This window comes from Oratosquilla oratoria, chromosome 15 (assembly GCF_046742065.1).
Source record: "Oratosquilla oratoria isolate Oo_2021 chromosome 15, ASM4674206v1, whole genome shotgun sequence".
NCBI classification, from domain to species: domain Eukaryota; kingdom Metazoa; phylum Arthropoda; class Malacostraca; order Stomatopoda; family Squillidae; genus Oratosquilla; species Oratosquilla oratoria.
In genome coordinates this window covers 41,503,758-41,522,957 of record NC_134791.1, presented here as the reverse complement: position 1 = coordinate 41,522,957, position 19,200 = coordinate 41,503,758, and the positions used below count along the sequence as shown (strand labels likewise).

Here is a 19,200-nt window from a genome sequence, read left to right as displayed (position 1 = left end):
AGGGTCACCCATATTGAACAGGTTTTGTAAGGAAGATCAGACAAAGAGCAGCTCACATGCACAGTTGCAGGACCCATTGCTAACTGGCACGGCCCTGATGGTGAACAGCGAAATTCCTCATAGATATATGGGATAATGTCATAATGGGAGAGGTTTGTGGATGGAAGGGTGGCAAATAAAGCATTAATGGACTATGAAGTGGTAACCTGGGGTATAGTAGGAAGAGTTAGGGATGTACATGTTCTATGGGGAGGGAGTGGAGGAATATCAGATAATTTTTGGTGGAAGGTAAGTTGAGAGTGGAGGATAGATGGAGAAAGAGGAAAAGGACAGAAGGGAGGGAGGTGCTTAAAGTAAACTGTTTAAATGACAAAGAAAAGGAAGAGTACAAGAAGCTGAGAGAGGAGTGGGAGGGAGTGAAGGATAGAGTAGAACTAAGAGTGGAGGAGGAATGGGGAAGGTTCAAGGAGGAAGTCACAAGGCATGCAAAGTTGGCGTGTAGAACAAGAAGGATGGGAGGAAATGGAAGGGTAGTGAGTCGTGGGATGATGAAGAAAAGTGAGTGGTAGGATGAGGAAGTAAAGAAGGGTGTAGAAGAGAAGAAATGAGCATTCACTGATTGGTTACAAAATAGGATGAGAGAACTGTATGAGAAGTACAAAGAAACGAGAAGTAAAGCATAGATAAAGGAAGCAAAAAGAAGAGATGTGAAATGGGTTAAGAGTATGACAGAAAATTTTGAAAGTAATAAAAAATATGTTTTTAGGAAAGAAATTAAGAGAGGAAGAGGAGGCAAATCAAGTAGAGAAGAAAAGGTAAAAGGTGCTGATGGAGAAATGATAATGGAAGAGACAGCAGTAAGAGGAAGATGGGCAGAGAATTTTAGGGAGTTGCTAAATGTGAAGGAGGACAGGGAGGAAAAGGTAGTTGCAGTGGGAGGTGCTAAGAAAATGTGAGTGATGAGTGAGGAAAATGGAGGAGAAATAAGGGAAAATGAGGTGAAAGCAGTTATTAAAATGATTAGAGCAGGTAAGGGACCTGAGTTGGATGGGTCTCATGCAGAGTGTCTAAAAAGGGAGATACAGTGATGTTGGACTGAATGGTGAGGTTGTTTTATATTTAACCCCTTCCATACGGTGCCGCACACGTAGGCGTCATGGACTTAGATCTCGGTGGCAGCAACCAATGCCAGCCGTACGACGTGTCGTAATAATACTCGCATCATAAAATATAGTCACCGCTTATATCGATCGTTCTCTCTTCACCCGTAAATTTTGATAACCATAGAAAATGCGATTACAAAAGAATTAGAAAGAATGTCATTATGGAGGGGCGACTACAATAAATATAATCAAGACGCCGATATGGCAGCCTCGCGAATACACTCGCTCCCCATGACGCCTACGTGTGCGGCACCGTATGGAAGGGGTTAAGAGAGGGTAGAGTGTCAGACGACTGGAGGAGTGCCTGCATAGTTCCACTTTACAAGGGAATCGGAGACAAGTGTAAGTGTATTAGTTTCAGAGGAATCAGTTTGTTGATTGGAGTTCAGAAGTCTTATGGGAGGGTTCTGATTGAGAGGATTAGGAGAGGAATAGAGGGAGTAATTGGTGAGGAACAGTGTGGGTTTAGGACAGGTAGGGGTTGCATGGATCAGATTTTTGTGGAAAGACAGATATGTGAGAAAACTTTAGGAAAAGGTAAGGATGTTTTGGGCCTTTATGGATTTAGAGAAGGCTTATGACAGGGTAGACAGGAAGGCACTATGGGAGGTACTGCAGATATATGAGATAGGAGGAAAACTGTTAAGAGCAATCAAGAATTTACGAGAGTAGTAGAGCCTGTGTTAGAATTAGAAATGGAGAGAGTGAGTGGTTTGAGGTCAAGGTGAGACTTTGTTAGGGATGTATTATGTTGCCTTGGCTGCTTGATTTATATATGGAAGGGGTGGTGCAAGAGGTAAATGCAAGGGTAATGGGTTGGGGATTGAAAAAGGTTAAAGAATATGGAGAAAAATGGGAGATAAGCCAGTTGTGGTTTGCTGACGACATTGCACTTCTGGCAAGATCAGAGGAGGGATTGAGGAAGTTAGTGACAGAGTTTAGGAAAGTGTGTAAAAGATGGAAGTTGAAGATAAATGTGGGTAAATGGATGGTGATGAGATGTACAAGGGGAGTGGATGGCAGCAAATTGGAAGTGAGTATTAAGAGAGAGAGACTGGAGGAAGTGGATACCTTTAGATATTTGGGTGCATATGTGGCAGGAAAGGGAGGAGTGGTGAAGGTAAAATGTAGATTGGGATATTAAAAAATATAACGAGAAATAGACATTTGGGAATGGATGCCAAGAGGAAATTGTATGAAGGAGTGAATGTGCCGACAGCATTGTATGGGGGAGAAACATGGAACAAGGTAGGAAGAAAGGAGTTTGAATGTGTTTGAGATGAGGTGCTGAGAAGTATGAAAGGGGTTACTAGGCAAGAGTGAGAAACAAGGAGGTGAGGAAGACAGCAGGGCTGGAAAAGGAGCTGGGAGATACGGTTGATGAAAGAGTATTGGGATGATTTGGACACATGGAAAGAATGAGTGACGATTAATAATAGAGGGGTGGAAGGCAGAGGTGGAAGGAGTGAACATGAGAGGGTGACCAAGGATGAGATGGATGAGGTAAAAGGGGCACTGGAAAAGAGGGGAATGTCTGCTGTGGAAGGGAGAAGACAGAAGATAGGGGAGAATGAAAAAATAGTATATTTAAGTTAACCCATCCTCTGTAAAACCATGATGAAGGGGATCATAGTTAGTGATTGTAATATACGTATCTTCAAATATCTTTTTCTCCGATATTGAGATATTCAGTATATATATATATATATATAATATATATATGTATATATATATATGTATATATATATGTGTATGTATATATGTCTGAATGTATATATATATGTATATATATGTATATATATATATATATATACATATATATATATATATATATATATATATATATATATATAAAAGTCTAAATAAAAACATTCTTCTAAAAAACGCTGTGGAAGGGGAAAACAGGGGATTAGAGCGTGGATAGCTGGAGCCGTAGGCCGCTGTTTGCGCAGCCATGCCCCCGGCGAAGGTGGGGAGGGCGAAGCCCACGGCTTGTATATGTATATATATATATATATATATATATATATATATATATATATATATATATATATATATATATATATATATACATATATATATATATATATATATATATATATACATATATATCAGAGAACATTATCCTGGTCAAAATAGTTGTAGGGTTAAAATCACCATATCTTATTTAAGTGCATACAATTAATAATAATAAAGGTAAAATTTTAAGATAGAAAAAATATATGCGCCTAAAGTCAACATTGGGAGTACTACACTACAATTAGGTAAATTGGTTTAATACATGTTCATACAATATTTTGTACTGCTACACATACCTCATCTGCAACTACATTATCCATTTCTTTTTCTGGTGCTGGCTCCTCTTCTTTGAATCGCACCTTACTTGCAGAATGCTCACCAGTTGGATGGTGATGATCAACAATTGCTTGAACCTGAATAATGAGGATGTATTTGTTAGGATGTCTTTATAATTATGAGAATATTCAAAATTTCAAGTAAAGCGGTGGTTACAGATCTCACGTGCTTCTAAACAGCTGTATTTGCACTTTGAAATGGACCAAATGAGAGACATTTTATTTGTTACTACATGAAAAATACTATACTAAACATTTTCAAGACTCAAAGAATGGACAACCTTGTGTAAGACTGCACGTATAATACAAGTCCATAAGGCCTAGCATATGTTAATCATAATTTTATACCATCTAGCTGTTTTGCATGTGATATAGAACATGAGTCTTTCCTTATATAAACACACACACACACACACCCATAACTCAATGGTGTATTAGTAGCATTCGCAACCACTGCTACAGCGGTCCAAGTTTGAATCCCACCCAGGACTGAAATAATTTCAGTATCACTGCACTGCGAGTTGTTACTCCAATTCTCGTGGGCTGAGAGTTGGGTGTGTGTGCATGTGTAAGGTCACAGCATTACCCATAGATCAGTCATATATGAGCTTTGAGCACTCATCTGGGAGGGTAATAGTTGTCAATCACAAGTCCAACATGTGATCCAAGACCATGGTGAACCATGGTGAATCACACAAACACACACACACATAAATATATATATATATATATACATATACAGGGTGCTCAGGATAAATTTGATAATTTTTTATTTTCTATCGTTTCAGAACCATTTGAAGGATTTAATAGCAGTAAAATGCAATGGATAGCTGATTCTGTGTACTATTGGTGGGTGTGAGAGCTTGAGAGCATGGACAATTGGAAAGCACCAAAATATTGGAACAGGGTGACCTGTATCATGATGATTTGTGCTGGATTAAATTTTTTTGAGATCTTAGCTCCAGCTCAGTGCTCCTTGAATATTGTGAAGGCCATGAGATGTGAGCTGGAGAATTGCAACTGAGACGTAGAAGCAGTGGCTAGCAGGAAGGATCATAGCAGGTGTTCTGACTCAGTATGCACAACAAAATTCATCGAGAAGCTGCAAAATAAGGTGCAGCAAGATCCAGGCAAGGTAATGCAAACATTGGTGAGAGACATGGGCATCAGATTGGCGACTATGAAGAAAGCACTGAACAAGGATCTCCGCTACTCCTCATACAAGAGATGCAAGGGCCAACTATTCACAGCCAAGGCCCAAGAGAACACCTTATGAAAGCCAAGAAATTCCTCAAAAAGGTCAAACATCCAGTTGAGCCAGGGATGCTCTGGTTCTTCTCAGATGAGAAGAACTTCTGCCTGGACCAGTTGCATAATGCACAGAACAACAGGTGGCTAGCCTACAGTCCGCGCAAAGTCCTGCAATTCATGAAGATCGAGTTCCTTCAAACTGTGATGGTCTTTGGGTGCATTTCCAGTGAAGGCCATGTCATGCTGCCCCACATCTTTGAAGAGGGACTCAGACTCATTTCAGATGGCTATATTGAGTTGCCCACTGTTGTCAAAAGCTGGGTGGAGAGGGTGGCTGTGGGAAGACCATACATATGGTAGCAGGACTCAGCTCCATGTCACACCTCTGGGAAATCCAGAAGTGGCTGTCTGAAAATGTCTGACTTCACCAGTCCCAACATTTAGCCACCCAACTTGCCTGATTGCAACCCCATGCACTATTATGTGTGGGGCACAGTTGAAAAAGACACCAATCGTACTGCGTACAACACAATTGGATGAGGCAACAGTGTGTGCAAATACTATATAAGAATTTAAGAACAAACTTGATGCTGAAAGGTACAAAGATGAGTCACTACAAGCATAGCTCCCTTCTCATATAATACAACTAGGTATATACCAAGGATGAGTTGATTGCCAGGATCAAACTGGTGTTCAGGTGTCTCTCAAAGGACACCATGAAGGCCCCTTGCTACAGGTTCAGGACATGGTGGAGGCTCAGGGAGACTTCTTTGAGTCAGCTGTATTTGCCAAAGATCCTCTAAGATATGTACTTTGTATTTTGAGAATACATCAATTTTTGGCCAAGATATGATTTTTTTCTTTCAATTCTGATAGTGTGTCAAATTTATCCCAAACACCCTGTGTATATATATATATATATACATATATATATATATATATATATATATATATATATATATATATATACACACACACACACACGAGTGTGTGTGTGTATATATACCAAACTTTACAAGTAAACAAATTTTTCTAAAATGTACTTGTTATGTTAGATGAAAAGAGCAAAACACAAAGAGCATCTTCAGACAAGGATGAAGGTTCAGCATCATTCATGGACTTCTACATACCCTTTTTAATAAAAAGCTTACGGGTAAACTAATGGCATATTGGTAAGCTTATGACTTGTTAAACTGTAAGTACAAAATTCAAGTACGCAGTCTTGTATGATGGTAACCTTATCCTTTCATCCTCCACATTATCAATGCAAAAACAGGGTGCCATCATCATGCCTCACATTAATGACACCTTTCAATCATGGACAGGTGTCACTTGTTTGCTAGTTATGTTATTGTCCAAGCATTCCCTATGTTATGTTACTTGTCCAATTATTCTGTATGGACAATATCAATATCAGACAATATTAATGAATTCTAACCTTACTAAAAGAGTGAAATACCAAGGAATTTTGATGATTATTACAGTAGATGACCACAAGTCTGGACATTTTACTTTCTACAACCAGAGTTTGGTATCACTATAACATTAAGGGAGCATTTCCGGCAATTATTAAAAAATGTTTAGTACATGAGTGAATTTTAGGTAAACATTTCAAAAGAATCTCTATGATGGTGGCAACACTCATACAAAGTTATACAACTGTAATTTTTGGATTTTGCAAGCCCTATACAGGCCCCTAATCTCACTGAGACACACCACAACACCCTACAGATCATACATAACAAAGCCTTTAAGACAATTACAGGCTGTACATATACAACACCTACAAACCATCTACACCAGCGTTTCTCAACCTTTTTACCCTTGCATAACCCTTAAAATAAGTTCCATGTCTCAAGGAATCCCTCCGCAAAAAAAAAAAAAAAAAAAAACCCTGTAATTTTTGGATTTTGCAAGCCCTAAACAGGCCCCTAATCTCACTGAGACACACCACAACACCCTACAGATCATACATAACAAAGCCTTTAAGACAATTACAAGCTGTACATATACAACACCTACAAACCATCTACACCAGCGTTTCTCAACCTTTTTACCCTTGCATAACTACGGTAAATATAACAAAAGAAAAAATTAAAAGGTGTATAGACAAACTCAAAGTTAATAAAACACCAGGGCCTGACGGTTGGCATCCAAGAATCTTAAAGGAAATTAAAAATGAGATTGTTGTTCCATTAGAAATTATTTTCAAGAAATCCATCATATCCGGAGATGTCCCAAGAGAATGGAAGCTAGCTAACGTTACTCCCATATTCAAAAAAGGTGACAAAAAGAAACCAAATAACTATAGGCCTATAAGTTTGACTTCGATCGTAGGAAAAATAATGGAAACTATCATCAGAGATGATATCGAATTTCATTTAGAAAGTAACCGTTTGATAAATGATAGCCAGCATGGTTTCAGACGGAAACGTTCTTGCGTGACTAACTTACTCGAATTCTACAACACAGTTATCTCGAATTATGACAAAAGAAACAATATAGATTTAATATATCTAGACTTTGCAAAAGCTTTTGATACCGTCCCACACGAAAGACTACTTACTAAATTAGCTTTGCATGGAATAAGTGGTAGCCTATTAGGTTGGACTAGTAATTGGTTGAAAGGTCGAAAACAGAGAGTTGTTTTAAATGGAAAAACTTCTGGATGGAAAAATGTTGCAAGTGGAGTTCCTCAGGGTTCCGTTCTTGGGCCACTTCTATTCATAGTATATATAAATGATATAGACAATGGACTAAAATCTACTGTTTCCAAATTTGCTGATGATACAAAACTGTGCGGAGTGGCAAATGATCACTCAAACCAATTAGATATTCAAGAAGATTTAGATCAATTACAGCAATGGTCTGAAAAGTGGCTAATGAAATTTAACACAAGTAAATGCAAGGTAATGCACATAGATAAAAATAACAGTAAGTACAATTACAAGTTATTTGGAAATTCGTTAACAAAAGTGGATAGTGAAAAAGATCTCGGCGTAATTATCAGTAACGACCTCAAATCATCCAAGCAGTGTATTTCAGCCTCTGAGAAAGCAAATAAGATTCTGGGATTGATTGCGCGATCTTTTGATTTCAAAAGTCCATCACTCATTAACAAGCTATATAAATCGTTAGTTCGTCCACATTTGGAATATGCTGTTTCCGTATGGTCACCGAATCTCATTAAAGACATTGACAGACTGGAAAAAGTACAACGGCAAGCCACAAAACTCATTCCAAATATAAAAAATAAATCATACGAAAATCGACTTAAGCACATGAATCTGTTTTCCCTAAAAAAGCGTAGACTCAGAGGTGACTTGATACAGGTCTTTAAGATTTTAAAGGGAATTGACAACATCAAAAGTGACCAAATTTTCACATTGAATGAGAATCAGACAAGAAACAATGGTCTCAAACTGTCCGGAAATAGATTCAATTTGGAAGTAGGTAGAAACAACTTTGCCAACCGTGTAGTTAATGAATGGAATAAACTTCCTGCACAGGTAGTGCAATGTAGTTCAGTTCGAAGCTTTAAGAATCATTTAGATAAATACCTAAGTAAGATGCTGTAATGATTATAATTTATGTTATATTATTTGTTTTTGTTTTGTTATAATTTGTCTGTCTGATTTTCATTTATTATTAGTTATATGTCAATTTATAATCATTTACTATTTACCTTTTTGTTTGTTATTCAACTATACCTATGCATTTATTTATGTATTTTATTTGTTATTTTTACATTATTATAGTTTTAATTTATTATTATGATTTTTTTTTTTTTTGCATCCGACCTAGATATGGATCAAAAGGTCTCCTGTCGGCATGCTACGCCTTTGTAATCCTTTGTAAACCCTTAAAATAAGTTCCATGTCTCAAGGAATCCCTCCGCAAAAAAAAAAAAAATATACCATAATGGTATCTTTCTCATTTCATTTTATTTTTTGTAATAGTAGGTTAGATAGGATGATGTCTACATTACATTATTACATTAACCAAGAATATGTCGTGCATGTATAATTATATTACGTATATGAAATTAAATGAAAAATCAAAAGTGCATTAGCTTATCTCACTTGTTCTTGCGGAACCCTTAGGGACTTTTGTGGAACCCTGGTGGAGAAACACTGATCTACACCATGAAACCAAAGTTCTTAAAGTCAAGGATCACCTTGACATGAGAGGCACACAAATGCTGCAGCCTCAACACAGCACACCTATTACAGGACAATACAAAATTGCTACAAAGGAAATTAAAAAAGTCAACTTGGAAAGGGACCTAGGAGTAACTAGCACCCATGACATGACACCAAACATATCAACAAATTAGTCAGAGAAACTTTCAATTTATTAAGATCAATGAAAGTGTCTTTTGATTACATGGATGAAGAAATGGTAAAGAAAATATTAGTTACAATGATAAGACCAAAATTGGAGTACGCTGCAACATTATGGACACCTAGTACAAAAAAAGAACATTAAGAAATTAGAAAGAATTCAAATAGTAACGACAAAGATGGCACCAACACTCTCCAATTTGACATACGAACGAAGATTGGAGAAACTCTATCTACCCTGGAATAAAGAAGAGAAAGAGGAGACCTGCTAACCATATACAGAATTATGAAAGGGATGGAAGTCCTTGATAGACATGACTTATTAAAGTGGGATAGAAGAAAAACCAGAGGACACAAAGAGAAACTTAAAAAGGATAGCTACATAAGAGATCTGAAAAAGAATAGCTTTTCACACAAATTGAATGAAGAAACGATGAGTGCAAAAACTATACAAGAATTTAAGGTTAAACTGGATACTGAAAGATACAAAAGCGGGTCACTATGAGCATATACACTTTTTGCTAGTTTTACTTCATTCATTCTTTCCATATCCCCAAAATATATCAGTATTATTTGAATCTCATATGGCTGCTCTCCTTCTACTCCCAATCTTGACTTCAACTCTTTATTTCTTACTTTATCATTACTTATATCCTTCACCATACCTCTTAAACACTTCATCACAAACATATTTAGACCTTTCCCTTTTGCCTCCATTAACTCCTTCCCTGGCAACTTTTTTTTTGCCAGAAGTGTTCCAAAATATTTTTTCTTTCTTTTTTAATAGTATTTCTTATGATGTTTTTCTTAAAACTATTCAATTTTCAATTATCTGATATTTCAAAAATAAAGTCTAAGAATTTATTTCCCTATGTAGGCATGGACAAGTTTACTCAATTATTCTCATTATATGAATATATATATATATATATTTATATATATATATATATATATATATATATATATACACACACATACATATATACACTTAACCATCCTCATCATGCATAATTGAGGCATCTATCACCATGCAATAGCCAAAATCATGATAGCCAAACTGAAGAACCTATGGTAATAATTCAAATTGACACTAGGACCTCCAAACTGTCATTTTTTTTTTTTTTTTTTCATCTTGCCCAGTTTTTATACCATATAATAGTATAAAATTGAAGAAATAACATACATACAAAGAATATAAAGAAAATAGAAAGAATCCAGAGAGCAGCAACAAAAATGGCACCTGCACTTGCAAACTTGTCATATGAGGAGAGATTGGCTAAACTGGAGTTACCGACTCAGGAGCAAAGAAGAGAGAGAAAGGTGACCTATTGACCATCTACAGAATCATGAAAGGCACAGAAATACTCAATAGAGAGGACTTGTTAAACTGGGACAGGAGAAGCACAAGAGGACATGGAAAGAAAATAAAAAGAACATAGTTACAGAAGAGATCCGAAGAAAAACATTTTTCCACAAAAAGTGGTGGACACTTGGAACAAACTGGCCAATGAAATAGTGTGTGCAAAAACCATTCATGAGTTTAACCCCTTCAATACGATGATGCCTACGTAGGCGTCATGAGGAGCAAGTGGGTACGCAAGGATGCCGATGTCGGCGTCTTGATTAAATATATTGTAGTTGTACCTGCGTGACCCCCATACTCTGTAAACTGGTTTCATCATATTTTCTATGGTTATCATAATTTACGGGTGAAAGAGAACGAGCAATACAGCGGTAACTTTATTTTTTATAATGCGAGTATTATGACGCAACATCGCACATCTGGCAGCTAATGCTGCCCGCGAGATTTTGGCCCGGAGTGAAGGGGTTAAGAGCAAACTAGACACTGCGAGATACGAAGGCGGGACACCACGTGCATAGCTCCCCTTCCCGCAAAATACAACTAGTTAAATATACCAAAGTCTTTTTCCCCCATTACAGGGGAGGTAGCCAAAAAACAAAGACATAAAAATTGCTCCCACCCATTCCATCCCCACATACTCCACTCCCATCCATCCCCCTCCCTCCCTCTTATCATAGCATCTCCTGGAAGATGGGTCATTTCTGCATGCAAGACATGGCATATCCACAGCAAGGCCACTTCATTAAATTGGCGAACCCCCCTCTCCGTCCCCTCATGCAGAAAGGGAGAAGTGGGGAGAAATCCCTTTGGGCTGTGTCAATTTATTTTTCACATACTCCCTCACCCCCATCACTATCCCATTCCCCCTCATGCATCATCCATACACAACCATTCTCCATTCACCCCTATCTTCTGTCCTTTCCCTTCCTCCCTCAACAGACATTCCACTCTTTCCCAATGCTCCTTTTACCCCATCCATCCATGTCATCCTTGGTCAACCCCTCATGTTCACTCCTTCCACACCTCTTTTACTAATCTTTCTTCACCCATTCTTTCCATGTGTCCAAACCATCCCAATACTCTTTCATCAACCCTATCTCCCAACTCCCTTTCCACCCCTACTCTCCTCCTCACTTCCTCATTACTCACTCTATTCAGCCTAGTAACCCCTACAATACTTCTCAGCACCTCATCTCAAACACATACAAACTCCTCTCTTCCTCCCTTGTGTTCCATGTTTCCACCCCATACAGTGTTGTTGGCACAATCACTCCTTCATACAATCTCTTAGCATCCATTCCCAAATGTCTATTCCTCATTACACTTTTCAATCCACCACGGCATTTACTCACTTCTCTCAATCTACATTCTAACTCCACCTCCACTACACCCTTTCCTGCCACATTCACACCCAAGTATCTAAAACTATCCACTTCCTCTAGTCACTCTCCCTTAACCCCTTCCATACGGTGCCGCATACGTAGGCGGCATGAGGAGCAAGTGGATACGCGAGGCTGCCATATCGGCGCCTTGATTATATTTATTGTAGTTGCCCCTGTGCAATGACATACTCTCTAAACTGTCTTCATCACATTTTCTATGGTTAACAAAATTCACGGGTGAAAGAGAGAACGATCGATATAAGCGGTGACTATATTTTATGATGCGAGTATTATTACGACACATCGTACGTCTGGCAGCTAATGCTGCCCGCGAGATTTTGGCCCGTACTGAAGAGGTTAATGCTCACTTCCAGCCTGCTGCCACTTTCACCCCTTGTACATCTCATCACCTTACTTTTACCCACATTTATCTTCAGCTTTCTTCTTTCACACACTCTCCCAAACTCTGTCACCAATGTCCTCAATCCCTCCTCTGATCCTGCTACAAGCGCAGTGTCATCCACAAACAACAACTGGCTCACCTCCCATTTTTTTTCCATTTTCCTTAAACATCTCCAATCCCTGACCCACCAACCTTGCATTTACCTCTTGCACCACCCCATCCATGTATAAGTTGAACAGCGAGGGCAACATAACACATCCCTGATGTAGTCCCACCTTTACCTTGAACCACTCACTCTCTCCATTTCTAATCCTGACACATGCTCCACTAATCTCGTAAAAACAGGTACAGGTTCTTCACATTATTATTCTTTTTTAACATAATGGTATTTCTAAGAAGGGGACAATATTAGAATCAAAAGATGGGTTTAACATAGCTCAAACTTAGTCCCTGTTTTTAATGGAAAGAAATGTGCTAAACATAAACTACTATTTTTATGTTCTGAAAACATGAACTGCACAAATAATGTGGAGATATCTGTAACCAATCTTATTTCCCCTAGAAATAAAGTTTGATAAACAGATTCACTTTTATTTTATCTGCATAAGTTTATGACTTGTGATTATCTCCAGTACAATATAACTGTAATAATAATGCTCTTTATAACTTAAATTAACATTATAATTCTTAATTTTCTATCATCAAAAACTAAAAATACTAGTCACATGAAAACTGAAATTCAACCTTTAGTTTGGCAAGACATCTCTGACACAAAGTTCTACCACTTTAGTAAAAGAATAGAGGCAGAATTTAGTTAACTCATACAACTGTACAAGAAAAGACAAAAAAGCACCATGGTTTTAGGGAATTATGAAAACACAAGTGACCAATGATGGGTACCTACTTGTGGTGGTCCTACAAGGTTAACAGTGAAGCTGGCCATTTACAAAACCTTTCACCACCCTAATCTCCATTAGAAGGTCCAACCCTGAGTGGCTGACACTCAGTCTCAAGATTTCATTCCATCATTGTCAACTGTATTTTTCTACACACTTTCCCAGATGGAGAACTGATAAATGGCAACTGTTCCCCAAGTTCTACTAGCCAGTGACACACAAACAGTCCCACACCAATACAGTACACACAACAGTCCAAAGTGTCTTCAGAGAGAGATCTGTGGTAGAGTTCAAACACTGGTGCCAGCTGTTGTGGGGCTGCAGGTTTATGAAAGTTGAGCAACGATTATCACTGTTATGAAAGCACAATTTGAATTTGCTCTTTTTTCAGTTAAAACTCTTGTGCTTATCAGGTTAATTGGCACATTAGTTATCTTCTTTCTACACCAATATAAAAACAAAATTATTCCAATTCTAATCACACTATTTTTGACTACATAAAGTGAGGAAACATTGCTAGCCTTTACTTGAACATGCACTATGACAAACATGCAAGCTAGGAATAGAGGCAGTAGAAAATACTGTCCTCTGCATTAACACACCAGTGGAAGTCTGTCTTCAATATTGACATTCTCAAACCCAAGATCCGTCTGAGGAGAAGGCAGCAGAAGGAAAAGAATGGAATGTATTAGATCTACAACCCTGAGATTGTGTGGTGTGGCATTATACACCAAAACTAGAGAGTAAAACAATTACTACTCAGTACAATATACATCATTAAATATGCTGGATCTGTAATGAAGAATCAACATGCTAACCATTCATTTCTCATTCAAGGTGGGACACAAGCATGTTTCTACATCTCACATCTGGAAAAAGTAAAAAGTCATGGAAGGAGTTCAGAGAATGCTGACTGACTTTTATCTACTCTACTAAAACGGTTGAGAGAAATAATTAAGATACTTACAATATTAAGCTTCTCCTTGCGATTAAGTCTCAATTCTTTAAGCATCTGTGTTCTCTGTTCCATCATAAGGGTACGTTCATATGTGTAAGATGCAATATCACTATCCATCTAGAATAAGAAAATACAAAATATATGATTCAATATACTGAACTCTGTCTTTTTCATACTCCTAGACTTTTACCTATTTGTACTTTACAGGTGGACTGCTGTGATGGGAAAGCTGTATATTTTACTATCTTTTCTGCACATAATTTTTGCATTATGTTCTTGTACTCTCTGACAGCTGAAGTTACATTCATCTAAGAATTTCTTTATTTTCATCCACTTACGCAATGTTAACACACACCCTAACTTCCTTCTTTCCTTTATCATCTCCAATTCCTCTTGAGTAATGCAAACTCGGATTCCTGGGTCCATCTCATGATGGTTCTCTGTAATTCCTTTGAGCTTGGTCTAAGGTAGCAACAATTCCCACATTAGATGGCATTTTCCTGTTTATTCTGGATACTGCCAGATTACTCTGTTCATTTGTGCAGAAACCCGTTGGTATCAAAGGGGATATGCCCTATTTTAGTTAAGCCCTTCCATCCCAGATAGTGCTCTTGTTTGCATTCCTGTTACATCTCTGTGGCAACTCTACAGCAAAGGGGTTAAAGGCAATTATAATATCTATCAGGTGAATGCTCTTTCTTTTACTTTGTTCATATGGTCCTCAGATTTTATGGCCTTGTTGATAATAAATCTTAGTTCCTTTTCTCCCCCTGACTTCTTTACTTCATTATGTATGTAACCTGTATCCTAATAATCACAATGTCTGCAACATTTATGCAAGTTCTACAGGTAAACACTAGTCTCCATTTCATTATACTGTATTCAACCTATGCTACTCATATTTATTTTGAGATAGAGCTATGAAGGGCACATGTAGCCCTAATGAATCTATATAGTGTTTTCTAAGATCTATAATATATATCACTCCAAACATTTTGCTAAATGACTAGGGCAAGAAAAGTTAAACAAATAGTCACCATTTCAACAACATCAACTTCAGCTTCAATACGTAAGTGGTACAAAAATGTCTTCAGGTCTTTCTTCATTTGAATGCTATTATCCTCCAGCTGAGCCACAGTGAAAATGCGCATCTTACAATTCTTCCATACCTGAAAAATAATTTATGAAATACAGTTTATAAGAGCAAATTTTAGATTTAAGATTTCTTAATTTGGTCAATCTTATGAGTAAACTTCCCAAATTTAGGCTTTGGTTAGTTTTTCAGGTTATCTTGACTGATAAATTACAGACTGCTCTGAGAATGGATCCTGAGGAAAAAAACAGATGCACACCAATTATACAAAACTATATTAATCAACAATTCTTTTATTGAGCAAAATTAATGAAGGAAAAAAAAATACAACCTATCTGCTGTTACCCACATTGAAGTTTTCATCCCCATCATACTTGTCCTTTCACTCCTTCCTAAGCACTGAAAACTGTACCCCATTTCTTCCCCAGCAATACTGTGAGATCATTCCTGGTAGATCACTTTCCTTTCCAACCAATTCCGACTCTTACACCCATGTTTATTCAACATCCTTATCAGAACCTCTTGTGCCATCACTCACCCTATCCTCCAATCTTTTCCTTCCTCTATCTCCCAGCACCACTGATTCATGCATTCTTGAAAAATACCCACTATCATCCATTCTTATGACACGACAATATCTCATCTGTGCCTCATTCCCTTCAGGATTCCTATCTATATATATACATAAGGCTCCTTCCCTTATAAAAGAAGTGGCCAACCAAGGCATGCAATCACCCCCACCTATCCTGTTCCCATCCATCATCCATTTATTTCCATTTTATCACAGCTCCTCATGGATGACAGGTCATACCTGTCTCCTACCCACTGCCTGGGTCAGAAGTAATGCAGCAAGTCACAGCACAGCCCCACCACTTCATTTACTTAGTGATTTTCCCTACTCATCCCCTCATGCACATATAGAGAAGATTGGAAGAAATCCCTTCAAGCCACATAAACTTATTATCCATACACAATCATTCTCCACTCACACCTATCTCTTGCCTTCTCCCTTTCATGATCAACAGATATTCCTTTTTAACCCCAAAGCAGATTGTGCCTTCTTAGATTTACAAAAAGCATTTGACAAAGTACCACACAAAAAGCTAAGAAAAAATTTAAACATTAGGTGGTCCACAAGGAAAGTTATTGGAATGGATGAAAGATTTCTTGAACAGGAGAAAAATGAGGGTGGTGCTCAGAGACAAGAGTTCAAATTGGGAAGAAATGATAAGTGGAGTCCCACAAGGCTCTGTATTGGCTCCAATAATGTTTGCCATATATATAAATGATATGGATGGTGTGGAATGTTATATGAACATCTTTGCAGATGATGCAAAACTACTAAAGAGAGTAAGTATAGAGGAAGATTGCAAATCACTACAAGAAGACCTGGACAAAGTCTGGAGATGGAGTCAGAAGTGTGAAGTGAAAATTTCAACATCAAGAAATGTAGTATGATGGAATTTGGAAAAAGCAAAAATAGAATATAGGGACAATATAAAAATTGTACAAAGGAGGTTAAAAATGTCAACTCTGAAAGGTACCTAGGAGTAACTATCACCAATGACATGACACTAGACAAACATATCAACAAATTAGTCAGAAACTTTCAATTCATTAAGATCAATGAAAGTGGCCTTTGACTACCTGGCTGAAGAAATGGTAAAGAAAATATTACTTACATTGATAAGACCAAAATTGGAGTACACTGCAACACTAAGGACACCCAGTACTAAAAAGAACATAAAGAAATTGGAAAGAATTCAAAGAGCAACAAAAAAGATGGCACCAACACCTTCCAAATTGACATACAAACAAAGATTGGACAATCTTGAACTACCAACCCTAGAACAAAGAAGAGAAAGAGGATCACTACAGTCCTAACCATCTACAGAATTATGAAAGGGATGGAAGTCCTTGATAGAGATGATTTATTAAAGTGGAAAAGGAGAAAAACAAGAGGACACAAAAAGAAACTTAAAAAGGATAGTTACAGATGAGATCTGAAAAAGAATAGCTTCCAACACAGAGTGATAAATATCTGGAACAAACTGAATGAGGAAACAGTGAGTGCAAAAACTATACAAGAGTTTAAGATCAAACTCGATGCTGAAAGATACAAAAGCGGGTCATTACGAGCATAGCTCTCTTCCCATTAAATACAAGGGTAGTTTCAAAAGTAATGCCTCCTATTTTTTCACTCGTAACTCAAAAAGTTGAAAAGCTATGAAGATGGGAGTGACACCATTCAAACGAGCGGACATTTTTGCTCCAGAATTCATTTCTCCACATAACCTACCCCCTACCCCCATCCCCCACTTTCCCCAGCATTTATCAAGGGCCTGTGCATGGCCATCCGGAGCACAGTTTGCACTCACATCTCTGTCACCACTCTGGAATCAACGAACCCATCTCTTAACAGTGCTGACGTTAAGTGCCTCGGCTCCTTAAACGTTCACCAAGTGTCCTTGAATGTCGAATGGTTCCCCTTCTTCTGCATTGAGGAATTCAATGATGCATCTCTGCTTCTGACGTACATCCATGACAGGAATTACTTTAATAGACTGTCACACCATCAATATTCGCAACAGAAAAATAAAATATTCAGTTTATGTGTGCAAAGGTTCAGTTATTATAACAATGCCATAAATAATCCCTACAGATTCCTTGGTGTATAATGATAAAATAGGAGGCATTACTTTTGGAACTACCCTTGTACAACTAGGTAAATACACCCCAACCAACAGCTTCCACAAGCTGGCTAAACCAGGTGAGAGTAGCTAAGAGCAGCCAAAGAATCTGAATCCCTCAGCAAGGTAGGGCTTGCCTACCTTCACATACAAAGACTGGATCTGGAGGACTGAGCAGGTGGAAACCACCAGATTTGATCAACAGGCAAGAAGGTGGACCCAGCAAGTATTGTGGAATGCAACTATGGCACAGTGAGACAAAAAGGACACTGTTGGCCATCCATTGCATCCCAATCTATCTCCAGTCATCTTGATTCATCTTGTCACTAGATCAAGATGGGCCAGGATGATAGAGGCTGACAACCTGCATAACTCTCCTTCAATTGAATCCAATTCATACACAAGTCATGACTTCTACCATCTTCACCTCACCTCCTTTGACATCACTATATTCTTCTCCATCCAAACTCAACATCAAAATTCAGCCTCTCAGATGTCTATAGGGGAAAATGGTCCCAAGGAGACTGAACATATTCAAGGTCAAGCACTCTCTGGCTGAAATATTGGAAATCAGATTGGAGCCCCTAAGTCAAGATATCAGGAATGTCGAAGCTGAGAGGGCTGTCCTTCGAGATACCATCTATGCCACTGCCTTTGAGGTTGTAGGTCCCACCACTTGAAAGCATCAAGACTGGTTTGAAAACAACAATGCAAAGTGGGCAGCTAGCCCGAGACATGCGGGAATGTTAGACTTTTGGTGCAAGCACATCTGACCCTGTATTTTCCCTGTATCATTGCCTGCCCCTCTACACCATACCTGCATATCTATTAGAACAGAAATGCAAGTCTGTGAGGTGCATGTGTAGTGAGTTGGAAAATGCAATGGAGCTTAATTATGATGTGAAATGCAAATCAATGGTGTTGGTGCTAAACCATGTGTGTTACTATGGTGAATTGGTGGCAAGTGCTTAATGACCTTGATTCCCATGTTTGCTGTGGATTGTTAGTTGATTTATGCCATATCCTGACTTATTTCTATTTCTTTCTGTACATGTTGATAGTATCCGTATATGTGTGAATGTGTAGCTTTGTTCCATTTACATCATATATTATCCAATTTATATGTGTAACCTTGATTTCTCAATAGATGTGGTAAAGGAGACCTGCATGTTTCTATTTACTCCCACCATCTTTCTCACTACTACTGGACTCAGCAAATCCTGGGGTTAATGTTTTTAAGACAATGTCAGGAGCTAATTGGAGCCTAGGATGTTTGTTTCATTACCATTAAGTTACCAGGGAAC

General features: G+C 38.0%; 1 protein-coding gene across 5 annotated transcripts in view; it reads right to left on the bottom strand.

Moving 5' to 3' along the window:
* Positions 1–19,200, bottom strand: part of kcc (solute carrier family 12 member kcc) — a 731,707-nt gene that overhangs the window by 18,581 nt on the left and 693,926 nt on the right. For 4 of the 5 annotated variants that reach the window (XM_076198824.1, XM_076198828.1, XM_076198826.1 and 1 more), the window contains 4 exons: positions 15,151–15,282; positions 14,123–14,230; positions 13,758–13,805; positions 3,479–3,595 (listed from right to left, as the gene is read on the bottom strand). In XM_076198824.1, coding sequence (XP_076054939.1) covers positions 3,479–3,595; positions 13,758–13,805; positions 14,123–14,230; positions 15,151–15,282 — 405 coding nt within the window. The remainder of the gene's footprint in view (positions 1–3,478; positions 3,596–13,757; positions 13,806–14,122; positions 14,231–15,150; positions 15,283–19,200) is intronic. The other variant, XM_076198825.1, reaches the window with a different exon arrangement.